Here is a 22336-nt window from a genome sequence, read left to right as displayed (position 1 = left end):
TTATCACTGTTACTGAAGTCATTCATTATTACCATCACCCTCACTTTACAGTCGTGGCCAGCATCAGACACTTGCCTGTCCAAGGCCCACCCCCTAGCAAGGGACACGGGGTCCTCGCACGTGGGGGTCCCTGATGTCCCCCATCCCGGCTGCTTCCCGTCCTCTTCCTGGCCGCCTGTGCCCAGCGGCCCTGGCGCTTTCAGGCTCTGCTCCAGGTGGGCCCTGTGAGCTCGGGGTGGGTGGAGGGGGGGAGAGCAGGCCAAGCGCAGTCCAGGAGAGAGGGTCACCACCTGCTCTGCACCCAGCACCCAGATCCAAGGCACCTGCGTGACCCGCGGGGTACCCAAGGCCTCGGAGGACACGGGACATGCGGCATCTCTGAGTCCAGCGCGGGCCGCTGGCCGTAGCAAGCCTCAGTCAGGGTTTCTCATGCAGCTTTCCCGCCCTGGCGCCCCTGGGGGCTGGGGGAGCCACGCCGCGGGGCACAGTGGGGCGCACCTCTAGCGCAGCCAGGCTCTCCCGCTCCCCTGCTGGGCTCAGCGCGATGGCTCCGCCGCGGCTGCTCCGAGCGCGCAGGGCCGCCCCACGCTCACAGCGGAGCCCCTGCCGGCCTCCTCTGCTTCCTCCCTTCCTGTTTGCAGCTGCGCAGCTGTCCCAGGCCTAAGAAGGCTGGGTCGACCCGAGCCCTCCTTCAGGAGCTGGGGGCTGGCGCGGGCAGCGCAGCCCAGCGCTGGACCCCGTGTTCCCTGGGGGAGGAGGAGACCTCTGCCCGGTGAGGTGCCGCGCGATCCCAGCACTCCGAGGCCTAGGTCCGAGCTGGGGAACTCTGCGGTTTAGCAGGATCCCAGGGTGGGGTTCCTTGGGGTGGGTGGAGGTAGGGTGCATTTGTGTTTAAGAAAAAATAGCTTTTCTACATTTCATTACAACTTTTAGAAAAAGGACAGTCTTGTGGTCGGGGGACTATGGTTTGGAGTGAGCTGCACCTGCGAATTAGCTACTACCCCTAAGCCTCTGCTTTCTCCTCCATAAAATGGGGGTAAAATATCCGTTTTTATAAGTCGTGGTGAGGAAATATATAGACATACTGGCCGTACTAGGGATTGAAGTTCGAACCCAGGGTCTTTATTTTTTGAGCCCGGGACTCACTGAGTTGCTAAATTGTCCAGGTAGGGCTGGAACTTGTGATAATCCTGCCTCAGCCTTCCACAAAAGTTTTTAAAAAGTTACAGGACAAAATGTCCTCCAGGAGAATTCACAAGGCCAACCCTACCAGAACCTAAGCGGCCAGCTGCCTCTTTTAGTAGGAAGCCCAAAGTCCACAACAGAATCTGGGTCAGGAGCTGTTGTTAGGTCAGCGGGACTCTGATGACGGGTATGGGATGAACGTGGCGGCTTTTGTTGGAGAGGGGTTGGAGTGCCACAAGAAGGAGTCAAGGAAGAGCGAGCACAAAGGTGGTGTGAGGTGTCCTGCCCTCCCTCGGCCTATTTTGAGAATCTCCCATGTAGACTAACCCTGAATCTCCAAGGCTCTCCCAAGTGAGCACCGTCCAGTTATGACACGTTTGAGACAGCAGGTGGCGCCGTTGAGCAAATTTGGATGCCAAGAAGAAACCTGAACTTGTTACCTGAGAAGTCGCACCTGCATTCCGGTAGCTGCTCCTTTTTTCCTGCCAGGGCAGAGGAGTGTGCGGGGAAGTGGGAGTTCCTCCTCTCTGAACTCCTCAGAGCTCCGGTTGGGGTTGGCTGGACCGTGCAGGAAGGAGGGCGGGCTGGGATCTGGTTGCCTGTCTATTCCCACGTGCTGTGCTACCGCAACCGTCTCTGGAATGTGGCTCAGGTCAGTCCTGGGTGGTGGCCACTTGCTGCCTTTCTGGAGGGGTGAAGAAATTCCGAGGCATCTTCTCACACCCTCCTTGGCACGATGACGCCTCTCCCCACCTTTCCCAGCTCCTTAGGTCCTGGAATCCCTGCCTTTCCTTAGAGAGCTGAAACCAGCCTGGGGTCAGGCTCAGCAGCAGAGCATTAAACTAGCATTCCCAGCACTGCCCCAAACAAACACATGTACACCTGCCGCAAGGATCTGGGACTCCACCGTAAGATGGACCAGACTCTTGGAAACATCTCCTCTGATAGGTTTTACTTTTCAGGCTTGTATCTGGCGAGGCCAGGTTCAGACAGCATCCACTGGAGTGGCCAGTGAACCAGGAGTTGTTCTCCTGGCTTTGTTCTGGAAGCTGATGGTCAGATCCAGAGGGAGGAAAACACGTCACTGGCCTGACAGCTTCAGCGAGTTCTCAAGCCAGCTCTCCTGAGCCCAGAGCCTTCCCACTCTGCTTGTTTTCCCTTTGCCTCCCCTTTTTCGTGGGACACTAGCTTAACTTCATTTATGTGGCTTTCTGGGCGGCCTTTACTCCTTTAGGAAACAGGAGGGTACAGACACAAACACAACTCTAAAAGGTCAGATGTCGTGGTATTGGCTGAGCCTGTGCTGATGTAAGGATACTACCTCGTCCTTCAGTGACCGAAACATCGAAGGTCCCCAAGACTGGTGGTGGACAAAAGAATTCCTTCCTTCCAGAGCAAGGCAGCAGAATTTCCCTAAATTCCCCTTAGCCGAGCTTCTAAAGCTCTAAACTCTTAAGGATGAAACATTTAATATGATTTTTAAAAAAGAAAGAAAGACTAAGGGCTGGGAGTGAGAGTGTTTACCCAGCATGCACAAGGCCCTGAGCTTGATCTCCAACACCTCCAAAACAAAGACATGAAATAACAAGCAGCACAAGTTGGGCCTGGTGATGCTTGTGTGTAATCTCAGCACTCTGGGAGGCTGAGGCAGGAGGGCTGCGAGTTTGAACCCAGCCTGGGCAACTTAGCCATTTAGCAGGGCCCATGACTCAAAATAAAACAAACAAACAAAAAAGCCTGGGAATATAGCTCCAGCAAAGGCCATGGGTTCAATCTCCAGTACTGGGGGTTGAGGGGGAAGCAAAATGTAATCAGAAAACAATATGAAACTACATCATCCAATGTACATTTTATACTTTTTAAGATATCTTTTCCATTGCAGAGGTCTCTCATCTTGTGCCTTGAGATGTTGGGACCCTCTTAGGATGCACACCTGTTCTATACCTCAAGCAGAGACAGCAGGGCGGGATGTTAACAGGGAGCGTCCTCGCCTCTCCCAGAGACCCCTCCCGGATGTGCACTCAGACTGCTACTCTTTTCCTGACTCTGCGTGAGCCCTTCTCAGCACTGCCCTATCCAGTGACCTCAGCTCGCTCAAACGGGCCTTGGGGCAGGGGCCACTTTATTGTACCAGTTACAGACCCGTCTGATTGTCAAGCTGCCAGACCCTTCCTGAGCAGGGGGTCTTCCCGGCGCCACTTTCAGACCAGGCGATGTTTGCTAATTGCCAGCGCCAACCCTGGCTGGTTCACCGTTTGCTGTGATGAACTCGGCCACACTGTGCAGAAGCGACTCCCTGACCTCTCTGAGCACTTTGAGCAAAGGCTCATGGTCAGAGGCATCTAAGCATTGAAAGGCATTCTTACCATCCAGGTAGATTTCAAAGGATTTCAGAGATGAAGGAGATCATCGAGGGGGTCCGGTGCTGTCCTGCAGAGAATGGAGCCGTGATCCTGCAGAGCCAGGCAAGTGACTGAATGACTTGCTGAAGTCCGAGAGCGCCAGTGTCCATGCTGAGATTCAGGCCAATGTATTTCCACACCACTCCTGTCTACATTTCCATGTCGGGCTCTTTCACAAAATTTTAACTGTGATCGGAACTTTCTTTGCAAAGTAGGAGATATACACACACGCAAGATAACAGAATTAAGAATGAAAATGATGGAGGAGTGAGAATTATTGTGATTTGCACAATGTGAGCTGTCTGTGATGGTGTCTTAAGGTTGGCGTGGAGGCGAATCTGGCCTCCCGCTACGTGGAATGAATGAATGAATGAATGAATCGGAGACAACTTAACTCAATCCACTGAATGTAGTGCTCTGGAAAACAGTGAAGTTTAGGCATGCTCCTACCCTTTGGAAGTTCATGAAGCACAGATACACACTTGAATTGTTAAACAAATAAAAATCAGACTTTGATCAGCAGTCCAGAATCACTATGTAAAAGAAAAAAAGAACACAAACAAGGAAACTCAACAGTAAGTGCAAGTAAATTACATGCATATTGATATGGTGTATGTATATTGACTTTTTTTTTGCTGCTCACTCACATGCATGTTATCTTTTGCTGTATGGTCTTCAGTGAACAAGGATGGTGTTTTTTGGGATTAATTCTTATACAGCTTCCTCCTCAGCTTTCATACACTAAGATACTGTATTAGTCCACTTCCTGTTGCTATTACACAATACCTGAGGTTGGATACTTCATAAAGAAAAGAGATTTAGGTCAGGCACAGGAGCACACACTTGCAATCTCAGCCACTTGGGAGGCTGACACAGGAGGACTGTGCATTCAAGGTCAGCTTGGTAAGCTTAGTGAGACCCTGTCTCAAAACAAAAAATACAAAGCACAGTAGTGTTCCTTGGATTCAATCCCAGTATTGGAAAGAAGGAAGGAAGGAGGGAGGGAAGGAAGGTTGGTTCACGTAGCTCACTGTTTTAGAGGCTCAGAGTCCTTGACGGCTCCTGGCCTCTTGAGTGCCCTTTGGCTGCATCACAGCGCACATCATGGTGGGAGAGTGTGAGAGGCAGAGATCACACGGCAAGACAGGAAGCAAGAGCGATCCAGAGGCGTTAGTCCCCTAAGGGTCCTTTCTGGAGGGCGCACCCACCATGGCCGCATTCCATCCCGGAGGCCCCAGCTCCTACAGGGTCCAGTCCTTCCTAACACCCTCACAGTGAGGACCACGCTTCCTGACCCATGAGCTCTCAGGGAACAAATCACATCCAGGCCACAGCAGCTGCTCGCTGCTACCTCTCTCTCTTGATTTGATTCTGGGGTCTGACGAATAAGCAGACCCTTATTTCCAGCCCATATCTTTCCCTCAAACTCCAACAATCCATTCTCTACCTCCTCTGGGAAGCTCAAAGGCCCCCAAAGCTCAGTGTGTCCAAAATGGAACTTGTTCTTTCTTCTGGAGTTCCTGTCTCACTCTCCACGCAGCTGTGCCAGCCAGAAGCCTGGAGCCAGCGGTCCTCTCCACAGGGACAGGAGCCGGTCTGTCTTGTCTTCTGCTGTGTCTTCAAGATTGGCGACAGAGCAAAGCACAGAGTGGGTGCTGAACAAACACTGACTTACTGCTGGTGACTCTATGTTGCACCCATTTCTGTCCATCTTCCCCGAGCTGCCAGAACCTTCCGACAGCCCTCCTGCAATAGCCCCCGCCTCAGCCCCATTCCCACCCATGTTCTGCACCTGGACCAGTGAACTTTCCAAAACACCAGTCTGACCCTCAGACAAGTGTTCCTGCCACAGTTCCCGAGGCTTCCTACGATCGCACCCTTGCACCCCGATGTCCCACCTCACAGGATCGAGTGCCCTGGCTCCACACATCCAGATTTCATGACACCTTCCATTGCTTGCCTTCACCTGCCACGGCCCCTGCACCTTGTCCTCTCAGCGTGGACCAGTCCTTCCTTCTTCGCTTGGTTAACATCAGCTCGCACAGAGGCTCAGTACCAAGGCCTCCTGGCAGATGGATTTGGTGAGATATCCTGCCCAAAATGACCACAGGTACTGACAGGAGAAACCAATACAGGATTTGTCTTGGTTTCATTTTGCGTAATTATTTTCTTGATAAAACTTTTCACAACTTGTGGGGAGGTTTCTATGTCTTGCTGAATGGGTTCACAGGTCTACTCAAGGACCATGCAAATGTGACTCACCATCTCTCTCTCTCTCCAGGTACTTTTGGAAAGTATGGTCCAATATGTTTCCCCATATTCTTTTCTATTTCATGTGTGTGTGTGTGTGTGTGTGTGTGTGTGTGTGTGTGTGTGTGTGTTTTGCTGGGGACAGAACGTAGAGCCTCACACATTCTAGGCTAGTGCTATGCCCCTGAATTACACCCCTGGCCCTATTTGGTTTTTTTCCTATTGACTGTGAGTCCTTAAAAGATAGATCCTATTCTGGTTTTAGATTAAAGTCTGTAAAGATGCTTCCCCAGTACAATATGAATGTTTTACAATTTTTTTTTTTTGACTTTTTGAGACAGGGTCTCACTATGCAGTTCAGGCTGGCCTTGAGCTCACTTTGTAGCGCAGGTTGATCTCCAACTTGCAACAATCCTCCTGCCTCAGCCTCCTGAGTGCTGGGATTATAGGCATGAACTACCACGCCTGACCTACATAATGTTTAATAAAAAATACCTTAAAGTAATAGGTTGGGGCTCCTCCTCATTCATGAATGCCTACAGGATTGTTTACGTGTAGTTTAGCCTGGAGATGAGGAAGCCCGCTGGAAGTCTTCTCTTCCCAGGAATCAGCGATAATGAGGCAAAGAGAAGCCTTCCCACTCATCTTCTGCCAAGAGACTTTCTCCTTCATGTAGGTGACAGAAAATGGGTGAACTGACCAAATCTTACAGAAAATTAGAATCAGTCTAGATGTTTCTAAAAGAATCCATAATTATAAGAATGTATTATTCCAGCACTCTGGGAGGCTGAGGCAGGAGGATTACGAGTTTGAGCCCAACCTAGGGAATTTAGTAACTTAGTGAGACCCTGTCTCAAAAACAAAAAAGGCTGGGGATGTAGCTCAGTGCAGAGGCCCTGGGTTCAGTCCCAATACCTCCAGAAAAACCCAACCCAACCCAACCCAAACCAAACCAAACTAAACCAAACCAAAAAAAAAAAGAAAAAAAAAAACAAAGAAGAGGGAGAAGAAAAAGGAGGAGGAAAAGAATTTATTCTTAGTATAACTGATAAAGAAGGAGTTCCAATCCAATAGGGATTGGGTGCTTGTGAACTTTTAAAAGTAACTTTTGTCTTTATACCACATCATGCACCAATACAAACTGCAGAAAGATTAACACATCAAGTGATGAAACTTCAAGCAGGAAACGATTATATGAAAACGTAAGTGAGTATTTTATATATAGAGAGAGGGAGGCCTTTTAGGCTTAAGAGCAAGGGAAAACAAAAAGTATTTTTGGCTTTGTAAAAATGAAACATAATGATCACCTTAAAGGGTAAACAACAAAATGGAGGGAGAGATAGAGTATCAGAAACAAAACTGGGCAGGGGATGTAGCTCAGCAGCACAGCATCTGCCTGGCAAGCCCAAGGTCCTGAGTTCGATTCACAGTACAAAAAAAAAAAAAGAAAGAAAGAAAAAATAGTAAGGCACATATCTATAATCCCAGCTACCTGGAAGCTGAGGCAGGAGGATCATAAATTCAGGCCCAGTCTGGGCAATGTAGCAAGATCCTATTTCAGAACAAAGGCTGGGGACATAATTCAGTTGCACAGCGCCTGCCTGGTGAGCGTGAGGTTTTAAGTTTGATCCCTGGTACCAAAAAACCCAAACAAACAAAGAAACAAACAACAAACTTTGAAATAGATCAAAGACCTCAATTTAAGAAGAAAAACTCTGCTGGGAGTGATGGTGCACACCTATAATTTCAGCAGTCAGGGAGGCTGAGGCAGGAGGATCCCCATGTTCAGACTCAGCCTGGGGGAGGGGAAGAGGACGAGGGTGGAAGTGGCATGGAGTGGGAGGGAGTAGGAAAGAGAGGGAGAGGGAGATGTTACTTTCATATTGTGTGGGTTACTTTTTAAGGAAGGAAGGCTTAGATGTAAATGGGAATGTGGAGAGGAGCTGAAAGAGTCCATTCACCTTCAGATGATTGAAAGGTGTTTTCAAGAGGCTCCCAAGGGAGTTCTGGAGGCTCCATTCTTACTCCTGGGAGATCTGAGGGTCCTCATTGGGTGGTGCCTGTGTGAAGAGAGGGGAGATAAGAGAGCAGAATGAAGAAGAGGATCAAACACTTTCGTGTATTGTAACTGCCTGCCTCCCCCAAAGATCTGTAATGTTTCACAAACTACCAAAGGTGAGTAAAAAAAAAAAAAGATTGTGAATTGACATTATTTACAATAGCATCAACAAATAAACTACCTGGGAATAAACCTAGCAAAAGACATACTGTGACTGAAAAATATGGTGCATATTAAAAATGTTTAATTCATTACAGTAAGACATTGTTATTAATCCCCCTCAAAAAACACCCCCTTTCTTTGAACACATTTATCCCATCTTTCTTGCCACTTTCTGAAGCAACTCTGGAGGCCTTCTTTCATGAGTTTCTGTAGTTGTGCTGTTGTGGCTGCCTGATGTTCCTAATTGATTCAAAACATTTCACTTTGGGGAACAGCTGTAAGTCGCACAGTGCCAGATCCGGTGAATAAGGTGGGTGAGGACATATTGTAACGTTTTTACGAGCCTGCCTTTGGTGGATATCACCTGGCAGCAGCCTTCGCTGTATTTTTGATCACACCTTGTAAAGACACGAAAGAAGACTTCCATATCTGTTTCAGAAACTGGTAAGAATGATGGGATAAGTGCGACTGAAGTGAGAGAGGGTTTTGAGGAAGACTAATGACAATGTGTCTTTTATTGTAATCAATTTTTAAAAGTTTAAACATTTGCCATAAATTGTGATCCCTTCTCATAGAAGGCCTCTAAAAAGTACAAGCAGAGAGAGAGATTAAATAAAAGGACACCTTTGTTCATTGTTTGGGAGATTCAATCTTGTAAAGACATCAAATTTCTCCAACTTGATTCACAAATTCAATACAGTATAGATCAAAATGTGAGCAGGGACTTTTACCCCAAGAAAAGGACAAATGGATTCTAGAAATGAATACGAAAATGCAAATGGCCAAGAATAACCAAGGAGTCTTAATAGAGGAAGGACAAAGTGGAAGAATTTATACTGTTACATGCCAAGGTATGTTGTAAAAGTACAATTAACACACTATAGCATCCTTTTTTTTTTTTTTTTTAGCATTTGTTTAAAAATAGACAAAGCTGAATGTGGTGTCTCATACCTATAATCCCAAGATCCTGGGAGGCTGAGACAGGAGGATCACAAGTTTGAGCCCATACTGGGGAACTTAGTGACTTAACAAGATTTTGTCTTAAAAAAAAAATTTTAAAAGGTTGGAGGTGTAGCTCAGTGTGAAGGTACTAGGTTCAGTCCCCAGGACTTTCCCTTCACCACAGAATAGACAAATAGAGGGACAGAACAGAGTGTAGAAATGTGATATTGAAGAGGCGGTGGGGGAAAGCTGAGATTTTAAATAAATGGCACTAACTTTAGGGGAATGGGCAAAAAAGAAATCTTGACTCTGTCTAATACCATATGGAAGGGGAAGTTTTGTAGTTTTGTGGAAAACTGCATTATCTGCAGCACACCCTCTGGGTCATCTGACTTCTTCGTTCTATGGCAGCTATATCACAACACTGCAACTCACAGATCACTAAGAGCAACGCAAAATTCATGGAAACAAATTATCCAGCTGAGGGACACCTCCCTCTCTGGGAAACAAAGGACAGTTTGCCTCTATTTGGGTATTCATTTCAGTATTCCTGATTTATAAATGTCTATCCTTCGGGTTCACCTTTGAACAGGCTGTAACACTTTACTAGCTCATTAGGAAATTAAATAAAATTTAACGTGTTCATTTTTATATCTATACAAGAGTCTTGATTTTTGTGCATGTGTGTACATGTGTGTATATATGTGTGGTGTACTGGGGACTGAACTCAGGGATAAGCATTTCTTTACTACTAATCTACATTCCCAGTGTAGTAGGATGACTTCACCTTCTTTTAAAATTAACTTTTAATGATATAAATTAATTCCAGGTGACTTGCTAATCTCAGTAGAAAAAGTAAAGCAATAAAGCTTCCAGAAGATTACAAAGGAGGCTATATTTGACTATCACTTTGGGACAGCAAATATTTCTTAAATAGCATATAAGCACTGTCCATGAAATAAAAGATTGATAGGTCAGGCTGCATTAAAGTGAGGAACTTCTTTTTATCAAGAAATGCCACCAAGAGAATGAAAAGGACAGCCACAGAGAGAAGGTATTTGCATTGCCTTTCTTTTGACAAAGGTGTATATATTCACAAATCAATAAGACGGACAAAAATCAATAACACAGAAGAAAAATGGACAAAAGATGTAAATAGGCACATCACCAAGACCATGTACAAAGAGCCAAAAACCTTCAGAAAAAGCACATGACCTCTCTAGTCCTGGGGAAATAAACAGTAAATGATTACTTGTTTGATCAGTCTTGTATATCTCTATTTGTTTTCCTGAGAAACCACTTTGAAGATATCAATAAGTAATATAACAACCATGGTTAATTTCCTACAACTTTGTCTGTCACTCTTTTGTTTGTACTGTTCTTATGCTATTTTGTTAATTGATGTCTGTCTGTTAATATCTTTTCCTTCTTTTATTAAAAACAAACAAACAAACAAAAAAACCACTGCGTAGCCACCAGGAGGGCAAAACATAAAAGAGTGCCAATCCCAAGACTGACACAGACGTGGAAAAGCCGGCTCTCTCAGTACTGTGGGAGTGTGAACTGGGACAGCCGCTCTGGAAGTGGTCCAGTTCTCTTAGTGCTGATCATGTACTCAACCTATGACCCAGGGATCTACTCTTGGGTGTGGGTGTATGCATTCTTGTATGTACACACCCACAGGACACCAGAGAATGTATAGCATTTTTACCCCAAGTAGCCCTGTATCAATTTCTTGTGATTGCTGTAAAAAAAAGTTGGCCACCACAAAGTTGGCTTAAAATAACAAATTCATTCTCTCCATATTCTGAAGTCTACAATCCAGGTGGGGGCAGGCCTGAGCTCTCCTGGGTCTAACAGTGATTGTGTTCTTTGTCTCTTTCAGTTCCTGCTGACTGTGAGCATTCCCTGGTTTGTAGATGCTTATGTAAATAGGCTCTTTATAATGAAATACCTGACAGACTTAGTATGGAATCAACCTAAAAGGAGGAAAAATTAGCTGGAGGTGGTGGCACACACTGTAATCTCAGGTACTAGGAAGACCTTCCCTCTCTTCTCCCCACCCTTTTTTATTTATTTATTTTTTTGTCTCTCTGAGACAGGGTCTCACTATGCAGTTCGGGTTGACCTTGAGCTCACTTTGTAGCCCAGGCTGGCCTCGAAATAGCAATGATCCTCCTGCCTCAGCCTCCCGAGTGCTGGGATTACAGGTGTGCACCACTATGCCCAGCTCTCCCCACCCTTAAATGTGGTGCTGGGGATGGAACCTAGGGCTCTGCTCGGGGGCAAGTGCTTTACCATTGAGCTACACCCCCAGGGCTGCCTGACTTTGTTTTGATTTTTGTTTTTTTTGAGACAGAGTCTCACTAGGTATAGTTCAGGCTGGCCTTGAACTCACTCTGTACCCAGGCTGCCGTTGAACTTGAGGTGATCCTCCTGCTTCAGCTTCCTGGGTGCTGGGATTATAGGCATGGCCAGGGTACTTGTTTTCATAGTTAGAGTGCATACAGATCATCTAGGACGATCACGCCATTTCAAGTGCCTCAACTTAATTACACTGGCAAAGATTTGTATCTAGACAAGGGAGCACTCATAGTCCAAAGATGAGGACACAGACTTACCTTCTGAAGAACCATCATTTGGTTCACTACAAGCCCCAAACTAGAAACAACCTAAATATCTATTAACTTTGGAGTGAAAAATAAATTGTGCATTCACATCATGGAATACTATGAACTAATAAAGACAAATTAATGCTAATGAAAAGGATCAAAGAATCTCATGAACAATACTGAGTGAAAAGAGCCAGACCCAACATAGATACCTAATGACTGATTGATTGATTGATTCATTTACTGTTCAAAACTTAAGTGGAAGGAGGGCTGGGCATGTGATGCACACCTATAATCCCAGTCCTTGGGAGGCTGAGGCAGGAGGATCACTGTAAGTTCGAGGCCATTTTGAACTACATAACAACTCTGTCTCAAAGACAAAATGAAACAAAAATAATGAAATGGATTTATGGAGATAAAACTGAAGGACATGGTAACCTTTGGAAAGGAGGAGAACTTTCTCCTCCTAGTGACTTGGGGGGCCTTGAGGGAAGATGTCAGCAGGTGTTGATAATATGTCTTATCTGGGTGGTCACACATTTTTCTGCATAGAATATTTAAAGTCTATTTTCTTTCTCTTTTTTTTTTTTTTTTTTTTGTCTTTTCAAGACAGGGTCTCACTGTGTAGTTCAGGTTAGCCTTGAGCTCACTTTGTAGCCCAGGCTGGTCTCGAACTCACAGTGATCCTCTTGCCTCAGCCTCCCAAGTGCTGGGATTCCAGGCGTGTACCACCATGCCCCGCTAAAGTGTATTTTCTTTACATCTTCTTTTCTTTGTTATACCTATGTGGTTTTTTTGTTTAGTTTTGTTTTTCTTTTTCAATGAGGGACTGAGCCCAGGGCTTTCACACCAAGCTACATCCTCAGTCTTTTTACTTATTTTGAGAAACTGTCTTGCTAAGTGACTAAATTGCCTAGCCTGGGCTCAAATTTATAATCCTCCTCTCTGCCTCCCAAAGTGCTAGAATTACAGGTAAGCGTCACCATAACTCAGGTGTTGTGGCACATTTTATAAGGAAGTTTGTTTTTAAAAATTTGTTCCTGTTATATAAACATTTTCTTTTATTTTCTGTATATGTGTATTAGGTTTCAGTATTTGTTTACTTAAAATTATGAATGATTAGAATAGTATTTCTGTTATGGATTTAGGAAGCACCGTCTCTTTGGAATGCTGGTTTGAGGGACATGGTATATAAATTTTAGTCTAACAGGTCTGGAGGAAAATTTGAAGTGCAGGAGCCAACTGTGCCATGGAAGAGGCTGCAACTCATTCCCTCGATTGTGCTCTGACTTCCGGGTTGTGGACTTGAGCAAATGCTGCTTCTCTGAGTGTGGTGCTTGCTGTGGGGAAGAATGTTGTTCCAGGGAAACACCCAGACTAGCGAAAGTGTGGTGTATCCTGGGATGGATCAGGTCGGGCTTCTCAAAAGTGATTCGAGATGCCCAAGACGGGCCACAGGGGCCATGCGGGGAAGGTGGAGAGAAGGCTGTTGCTCAGTGACAGAGCACATGCTTACCATGTATGTTCAAGGCCCTTCGTTCCATCTTCTACACTGAACACAGGGGGAGACATACACACACACACTCGCATGCACACACACACTCATGCACGCATGCATGGGTGGGGGACATGTGGTGTTGTCCCCTAATGTGGAACCCTAGGTAAGAGTTTTATCCTCAGTGTCTGAAGCCTGCACAGTCATCAGCCTGTCCTACATGGAGCGGCATCAGTCAGGCAGAAGAGGAAGCCGGGCGTGGTGGCACATGTCTGTAGTCCTAGCACTCAGGGGGCTCAGGCAGGAGGATGATGAGTTCAAAGCCAGCCTGGGGTATACAGCAAGTTCAAGGCCAGCCTGAGCAACACAGAGGACCACATCTTTTTTTTTTTTTTTTTTTTTTTTTTTTTATTTCAAAAACTGACAAAACAACAATGAAGACAAAATCAAACAACACAAAAACAACAAAAATGATACATGACCTCAAAACAAAATGATAGAAATTTACAGTTGTTGCTATATTACATACTATTATCTTCAACAAAGTTGTTCAGTTCACTAGACATAAGAATGTAAGATTGATCAACAATCAAAGACAGTAACCAGTAAAAAAAATTAAAAATTTTAAAAAATTTTAAAAAACATTGGAAATGATGCAGAGCTTCACCATACAAGATAGTAGGAGTTCATTAATGGTTCTTATACTGCATATTGTTTTCAGATCAGTCACTCTGATTACCAAATTCAAGTGTGCAAAATTGGTCAAGAAAAAAGAAAATTTTAAGCATTGACTGTTTCTCTCAATAAACCACAGACATCAGCAATACACCTATTCCAGCTATCCTTGTATATACATATAACTTGTTTTTCATTTAAAAAACCCAAAATAACAAAAACAAATACATAAACAAAACAGCATAGAGAGCAATAAAAGTGATACCGAATTTCAAAACATGGTGATAGGATATTAACAATGGTTGTTGTATTAAATAATGTCATCTTCAAAATGGTTGCACATATAACCAGATATTGGCATGCAAGATTGAGCACACAATTACATATTAACAGTTCCTTTCAATAAACCAACAGATATTAGTAGTACAATTATCCTAGCTATCCTGTGTGTATACACACACACACACACACACACACACACACATTTTTCTCTCTTCCTTCTTTTTTTTTTTGGTTTTTTTTTCCGGTACCAGGAACCGAACTCACGACCTTGCGCTTGTCAGGCAGGTGCTGTGCCGCTGAGCTAAATCCCCAGCCCCTCTTCCTTGTTTCTTTTTCCCACAGAGGACCACATCTTAAAAAACAAAACAGAACAACGGGACAGGAAAAAAGGGAAGGAGGGGCTGTTCACATCCTCCTCTAGATCAGCGGATAGCAGCTGATGGAGCTTCCTAACTGGGACGTCCGAGAGGCCACAGAGAGAACAGATCCTGGAGGGAGAGAACAGACCCGGGAGAGGCAGGTTCCTGATGGACAATTTGAGGAGGAATGAACACTCAAAACTTCTGCCTTTAGCCAGGTATAAAGGCTAAAAGAAGGTACATGACTGCAATCCCAGATCTTCAGGAGGAGGCTGAGGCAGGATTACAAGTTTGAAGCCAACCTAGACAATTTTTTGAGACTTGTATGAAAGTGAAAAAAAGGGCTCGGGGTGTAGCTCAGTGCAGAGAACTTGCCCAGCATGCACGAGGCCCTGGTTCCATCTCAGGCATCAAAACCAACTCCCAGACCCACTTCTGCTTTCCCTGTATTCACAAAATGGTTCTGGAAAGATGAAGTGACCTGTACCTCCAAGGAATGAACACAGACTTCTGTTCTAATCAGGAAAACAAACCTTCTACCGTGAAAAGATGGTTGTAAGGGTAGTGCTGAAGGTGGGGGCACCAGGGACCGAATGGCTGATGTCCCTTCTGCCTCCTGTTGCAGGTGTGGGAGGGGTGTTTTTCTGAGGACCCAGCACACTGGCAGCAGGCGGGAGAAGGGAGGGTGGGCTGCTGACTGAGATGAACATCCTCCAGCAGGCCACCGTTTCAGCCTCTTCATGCCCCAGCTGTGGGGCCGTGAGAAGAAAGCCCAATGCCAGGGACCAGGCCCCCCCTCACCTCCACCTGGAAGGCGGTCACAACCACACGGGGGCGGGGCGGGGGGGAGGCTGACTGGACACAGGAGCAGCAAGACAGGCATTTATCAAGAGCAGGGTGAATGAATCACTGTGGCTGTTTGTCACCACACCCCAGAGTCAGAGGCAAAGGAAAAAGACAAGAGCCATTATCAGCCCCTTTCTGCTCCTCCCTTGGGAAAAGTACATCTCCCACCTAGAATTCCTGAGGAATTTTCCTGAGACAGGGTTTCGCTATGTAGCACAGGCTGGCCTTGAACTCAAGCAATCCTCCTGCCTCAGCCTCCCAAGTGCTGGGTTACAAGGGTGTTCCATCATGCCTGGCCCAGAATGACTTCTAAGTATTTCTGTGGGGAAGAGTATGTGGCAATTGGCAAGGCAGGGACAGCGGCTCCTTGCATCCTGTTTGTCCCCATCCTCAGCACGGCCATACACACAGTCCCACATTGGGGATTCTTGACCTGAACACAAATCTGCATTCCAGATCTGTCGCAGCCACCCAGCTTGGTTACCCAGAGACCCAGGGGGCCAGGAGTCCTGGCGCTTTATGCTCTGCTGCTTTCGGAGGAGAACAGGTGGCTCACCTGTCCAGTCTAACCTGCCAGGCATCTTGCCCCGTGTTCAGGCCGGCTGAAACTTCCTCTTTCAGCCCAGCTAGAGGTGGGAGGGGTGGGAGGAAAGCAGTCATCTGGCCTGCCACGCCTGCTGCAGGGCTGTGAGAGCTATTTACAAACACTCAGCTAGCCTCTGAGGGGCCCCGCAGCCCCAGGACGGCCTGGCCTGGGGAGAGGGTGGGGTGGAGGGTGGTGGGGGGCCCAGGTTCACCCCCTGCCAGCCTGATCACTGCTGTCATCACGGTGCCTGTGTGCCCCCAAACCAGAATGTGGGCTATGAAACCAAGGGAAGACCAGTTCTGACTCCTGGGTGGTCAGCCAGTCACAGGGTCTCCAGACAATGTGCTGAGGTGTGGGGTGGCGTGGGGTGTTGTGCCGCGACGTGGGGAAAGACTGGTTTCTCCGCATGGTGAAGTGGCCTTGCCCTCTTATCCAATGCCTCTGCTTTAGCCAGAGTCTGGGCTGACAGAAACCCAAACACATGAGGTCACAGGTGGCTGGTGACGTTTTCTTCCTCTCCTGCTCCCCTCCCTCTGCCTAAGCCTTCCAGGGAGCAGAAGAGGTGTTTGTTTCATACTCAGTCCGGGAGACTGCCGGACTGGATTCATTCTGCACCCTCTCCATCGCGGGAGCAGCACTGAAAAACGTGCTCCCAGGGCCAGCTCTGACCTCACACCTTGACTCTACCCAGCGGGAAAGAAGTGGTGTGTCAGGCAGGCAGGCAACCAAGAGGAAAAGGCCTCTTATTTAATGCAGCAACAACTGAGAACAGACGCCCAGGCTGGGGAGGAGGCGGGCCCTCCTGGAATATCCTAAATTCCAGGCCCAGTGGAGGCAGCAGCAGCCCCTAGACAAGCTGTGACTCAGGCCTCACAGCTCTACTGCGGCTCTCTGTCTCCTCCTGAAATGCTGTTCCCCAGTCTCCTCCGCCCATTAGATCCCAGTTCAGCGCGGGTTCCTTCGTCCACCACCTAGAGAAACTACGCTCTTCTTCAAACACCCAAAGTGGTTTATAAGAAGAAAACTTCTTTCGTATTATCAAGGTGTGCCTTGGAACTAAGCGTCATTCAACCTTGTGTCCCCGAAGTACCCAGCACATGCCTGGCACAAAGCGAATTCTCCACGAATCTTTGTGGATATGAATTGAGCCAGGGCACTGAACAAGATTAGTAATAGGTTGTCAAAAAGGGAAATGGTACCCAAACCAAGAGCTCTGTTAGGCTTTCCGACACGCCCCCATCACTCAGGACACGCCCCCATCACTCAGCTCGTGCTAAATGGGCCTCGCTTGCCCACACGAGGCTTGTCTGTCTGTTCGGGAGGCAGGAGTCAGGAAGGGGCCCCAACAGCCACCCTAGACATTCCTAAGAGTGCGAGCAACCCGATGGAGAGGCAACATGGCTGAGTGTCCAGCTGGTCAGGGAAGGAGCTGCGCCATGGAACCAGGACCTGAGAAGGAAGGGGCCAAGCTCACAGACAACAGGAAGTGGCTGAGGGGGAGCCCGGGGACGAACCCCCAGGAGGACTTAGGGGTGAGGGCGGCCACTAGTCCTGATGTTTGGTTTGGCAACCCTATTTCCAGTTCCTTTTTTTTTTTTTTTTGCTTTTCCTAACTTGGCCTCGCCTTATTTGGTGAGAACAGGGCAAAATCAGACACTGGCTCACGTGTCTCACGGCCCCACTTACCTTCCCCTTTCAGGCCCTCACAAGAGCCTCACCTTCCCCTGCACCAGCCATGTCCGAGTCACGGCGGGCACTTGGGGGGAACTATCGCTGTCATCAGGTGCCGGGCGCCAAACTCCCGCGCGTTACCGCTCTTTTACAACAGTTCTCGGGGGTGACCGGTACCTCATTTATAGATGAAGGCACTGAGACTGAAGGAGGTTAAATCTTCCAAGGGCACACACCTGCTGGGGACGCTGGACCGGACACAGTCTGACTCCCAGGCCGGGGCTTTCGCCAGCCCCCGTCCAGCAGCTAGGGCCCCGGACCGCACGCCCCCGCTGAGGTCAGAATTCCCGCGGCGCCCCGCCCCGCACGTGACCTCCCTACCCAGCCCTCCTTGCGCCAGCCCCGCCCACCGCGCCCGGGGGCGGCCGGCGCGGGCAGGTGGGGAGGGCGGCGGGGGCGCGGCTGCGATGGGGCGCGGCCGGACGGGGGCGGAACCAGTGGTGCGGGCCCGGAAGCCTTAAAGTGGCCGGGCGGAGGGGCGGGCCCTACAGGCTGAGAGAGTGCTGTGGTGAGCGTGTCTCCTCAGCGTCCGTGCTGGCCGGGTAGGCGTCGTCGTCACCATGTCGCTGGCGGCCTCCGCAGGTCGGGGCCTGGGGGCCGTGTGGTCCCCAACCCATGTGCAAGTGACCGTGCTGCAGGCGCGGGGCCTGCGGGCCAAGGGTCCCGGGGGCACGAGCGACGCGTACGCGGTGATCCAGGTGGGCAAGGAGAAGTACGCCACCTCGGTGTCCGAGCGCAGCCTGGGCGCGCCGGTGTGGCGGGAGGAGGCCACCTTCGAGCTGCCTCCGCTGCTGTCCTCCGAGGCCGTGCCCGCGGCCGCCGCCACCCTGCAGCTCACCGTGCTGCACCGCGCGCTGCTCGGCCTCGACAAGTTCCTGGGCCGCGCCGAGGTGGACCTGCGGGAGCTGCACCGGGACCAGGGCCGCAGGAAGACACAGTGAGTCCGAGCCCGGGCGGCGGGGCGGGGGAGGGCGCCAGACCCACCCAGCTGCGAGCTGGCGCCCAGCTCTCCGACTGCCTGGGCTTTTGGAAAGCAGGGGCGGTTTTGAATCTGCAGGGTGCCTTTCAGCGGTCAGCACTAAATGAATTTTTGATGAATTGAAACTATATGTGGGCAGGCGAATGCTTCTTATTAGGACGGGGTAATGTGTCTGTTACACGCATTAATTCACGCTTGTGTTTAATCAATTCACGTGAGTGTTTCACCGAACCGCGCACTTTGAGCTGAGAACCACTGGGCCAGGGCTCAGGGGAGATTAGCTGGCCGAGTAAAACCCCCCAGACACTTCCAGGCCTTTACAAACCCAAGGACAGAGCCAGGTGTATGGAAATGTCTGTGCCACCCTCACCTGCCTTGGCGCTTGATGGAAAGAATTTGCTCTTCCAAAAAGCATGCTAGAAAGTTTGGTGGTTGTGGGTCCCAAAGTAGAAATCTCAGTGATGGATGGCTGTAGGGTCTGCCCTTGGCCCACAGTGCTTGCTTCTCTTTGGAGATCCTCAGGCGCTTCTCGCTGGTCCTGCTCCTAGCGGGTGGTGGTTTACCTGTTGCTTCCCAGAGGAGGGATGTCTGTCGGGGTAGTTACTTCCACAGGGAAAGCTAGGCAAAACTCAGTTCACCCCAGTGTTACTGATTTATTGATTTTCTTTCACAAGTGTTTGGAGAGGGCAGTGCTTAACCCTATGAAACATTTGATTATGTTTATCTCATACACCAAAGCTAGCCTTGATTAGTCCAATTAGTTCTTTTGCTTGACCTTCAGTAGGCCAGCAGTTATCTTGGCCCTGAAACCCTCCAGTGCATGAATATACAGACTATTTGAACTTTTACTTGTGAGGGAGACAGGAAAAGCCGGAGAGGTTGTAGTTACCATCCTCTTTACTTTAGAATAGATTCAGTTTCAGCATGCGTGCTTGCAACTGGAATATCTGATTCGCTTATCTGGCAAAGATGAGTAGGCATTTCTAAATTCAAATCAGATGAAAAAAAAAAAAAGTAGAGACCCTTGATGTGACGCTGGATGGGGTATCTGATAGCATCAATTTACAAGCCAGAAGGTGAGTAGTGTCTTTGCTAAGGAGGGGCTGGAGCAATGCTAATTTGCCATCTGATTAAATGACATTTGAAGCCTCAGGTTGTTGGCTGTTGGCTGTCCTTTGTCTTACCACATCCCAAGATGTGTGGGATATTCACTTCCGTCTCTGCCATCTGTTTTGTATGTGACTGTTGCATCCCCTTGAAAGACAGACCGCATCTGCTTGCAAGAGATGGGGGTTCCAGAGTCCTGGGTCTGGTGTCCACTGTGGTTCTGACTCACTGTTGGGTTGCTGTGTCTCTAAACACCTCAGTTTCCCTATTTACAGATTGACATATTGCCAGACTTAATTAGTGTGTGCAAGGCATTTCTGGGTTCCTGAACTAATGATACCATTGTAAAGATCCCAAAGATTCTACATTGTTGTGTGAGAGATGAAAACCTTCTGAGCTCTGTCAGGAAGGGCTCATTCTCTACATTTGCATTTTTCTCATCTTCTCTAAGGTAATTCTAAACCTACATGACTCCTCCTTCTATTACACGAGCTGATTACCACTTTTTACAGACTTGATGTGCAGGAAAATGATGCTTAGTTAAATGGGTTTTTATAAGTGCAGTGGAAGGCATTTTTGCTTCTGTACCAGTAGGTGAAATTGCAAGCTTTCCATTTACCACTTCCTGGGACTTTCCAAGGTGCTGGGGGATCTCATTTAAACTAAGCCTGTCTGATGTTCTGGTGTATCACCAAGATGCCCAAGATAGCTGAGATTTGGAAAACAGTATCTGCACTAACAGGTGGAAGCTTAACAGAAACTGGTTGGGCTAGGAAAATCATTTGAACTAGTTAGTTTGAACTAATAGTTCCACCTTAAGAATTAAACTCCACCTTAAACATTAAAAACCAAAAGCAAAACAAAAGCTAAAATCTTGTTCTACAGATTGTGCACACGTGGGTGCATGTGTTTGGGTGTGTGTGTCTGTCTGTGTCATAATCTCTGGCAAAGAAGAGTTGCTTCAGTAGAGCATGACTTTGGTCATGGGTTCAGATGCTGAAACTCAAGAACCATTAGTGCATTAAGAGCAGCTATGACTGTTGTGTCTCATGCCTGTGATCCCAACAGTCTAGGGGGCTGAGGCAAAAGGATCAAAAGTTCAAGCCTAGCCTGGGCAATTTAGTGACTTAGCAAGACCCTGTCTCGAGATAAAAAGGGCTATGGATATAGCTCAGTGTAAAGGTCCTGGGTTAATTACCTGGTATCCCCCTCCAACTGTGCTAATATTTCCATTTATTTTCTTGATAAGCCTCCATCAAATTCATCTGGAGTCAAGACAGTGGGCTTTTTATCATGACTTCAAATTTGCCAAACTCAATTTTAGTGTGATGACACATACCTTTAAAACACCAAACAGGCTGACAGATAGGATACATTTACTAGGGAAGAATATGTGGCCTTTAGCTAGGAAAAAAATTGAAATAAATTGATCTTGCACTTATACATCTGTTAAAGCCCTGGAGTCTCAGTGGGTCTTGGCTAAGTGGGAATCAGTTAAGTACCATGACTACAGTAAAGACAGGAAATTTAGTCAGGTGGACCAAAATGTAGGATCATCTGTTCAGCTCTCTAGTCTCATATACTTTGGTATCCAGGATGGATTTAAATTTTTTAAATTTTTCCTTAGGCTACTAAGAGCAACAGAATTTTGAGAAATAATCTCTTAAAGACAACTTTGATCTGGTGAGTTGAAGGCCATTGTATAACCAAGTATCATGAAACAATATTGTAGAAATCCGTCGAGTGTGGAGAGAATATGAGTGATGGCTGGTCATTTTCTTAATCCATTGAAGACTCAAGAGAGAATTTGGTTACACGAAAGGATTTGGATATTCTAAAGAATTGTTAAGTATAGTAAGGTGCTGAAATAAATTATTGATGGAAAATTTTGATTTATTAAAAAGAAATAAATCTTTTGATAAATGTTTTCTGGGAGAGTTAGATGCTGGGAAATGACTTAGAGATCTAAAATTTAGAAATGATAAGTAATCAGGATTTGTATTTGTACCGTTAGACTTGCACATTTTCAGGCTCTTTATAACAAGTTGGAAAATTCAAGTAATGTTGTGACCAGTGAAGTTTTTTCTTTCTTGGAATTTCCTTTAAAGATACTGGAAACCCTCCCACCTCTTAGGCAGCCACAGCCCCTCCCACCTGGGTGTAGAAAATAGCTCAGTATTCAAGGCCCAATCAGGCCTGGAATAAACAGCCCTACCTTGCTCTGGCAGTGGAATAGAATGACCAAGATGGGAGAGTACATCAAAGTCCTCATCCTCTGATGCAGGAGATGTTCCCTTGAGCTTTGCAGATGGTGCTGCTTGTGATCCCACTGTAAGAGGAAATTCCAACTGCTTTTTATCCCTTTTTTGTCTCTAAAGTTCATCTGTTCTTTTCATAATGATTTCTTAATACCTACCATGTGCTGGTGCTGGGTATGCAGTGTAAGTGGTAGACAGGGCGAGTATGATCTTGGCTTTTGGGGAGCTGAGTCTGGCAGGGAGTAGACATTAAACAAATGAACACACATAAGTAATCATGTGTTTTTGATAAGTACTGTGGAGGAAGAGAACAGGATATCATAAAAGAAAAGATGAGGAAGGGCATGATTTAAAGGACTTTTTTTTTTTTTTTTTTTTGGTTTTTCTCCGGTACCGGGAACCGAAC

At 47.2% G+C, this 22336-nt stretch overlaps 1 protein-coding gene and 1 long non-coding RNA gene across 8 annotated transcripts in view; one reads left to right on the top strand and one right to left on the bottom strand.

Annotated features, from left to right (window-relative positions):
• Positions 1–1644: 1644 nt before the first annotated feature.
• LOC102014334 lies at positions 1645–17886 on the bottom strand. 6 transcript variants are annotated; one of them, XR_001236642.1, is made up of 4 exons: positions 17542–17886; positions 7799–7897; positions 3552–3638; positions 1645–1870 (listed from the first exon to the last, which is right to left on the bottom strand). It is a non-coding gene; the product is annotated as an uncharacterized LOC102014334 (long non-coding RNA). The 6 variants fall into 6 exon arrangements; XR_001236644.1 differs by having other exon boundaries at positions 3552–3615; XR_001236646.1 differs by lacking the exons at positions 1645–1870; positions 3552–3638 and adding exons at positions 4557–5204; positions 5486–5678.
• A 57-nt stretch (positions 17887–17943) lies between these two features.
• Rab11fip1 (RAB11 family interacting protein 1 (class I)) overlaps positions 17944–22336 on the top strand; it is a 34061-nt gene continuing 29668 nt past the window's right edge. For both annotated transcript variants that reach the window (XM_005398419.1, XM_005398418.1), the window contains exon 1: positions 17944–18523. In XM_005398419.1, coding sequence (XP_005398476.1) covers positions 18147–18523 — 377 coding nt within the window. In that variant the 5' untranslated portion in view covers positions 17944–18146. The remainder of the gene's footprint in view (positions 18524–22336) is intronic.

Source organism: Chinchilla lanigera, unplaced genomic scaffold (genome assembly GCF_000276665.1).
Source record: "Chinchilla lanigera isolate Chin_1 unplaced genomic scaffold, ChiLan1.0 scaffold00062, whole genome shotgun sequence".
NCBI classification, from domain to species: domain Eukaryota; kingdom Metazoa; phylum Chordata; class Mammalia; order Rodentia; family Chinchillidae; genus Chinchilla; species Chinchilla lanigera.
Note: the sequence above shows the minus strand (reverse complement) of the source record. Positions and strands in the feature narration are given on the sequence as shown.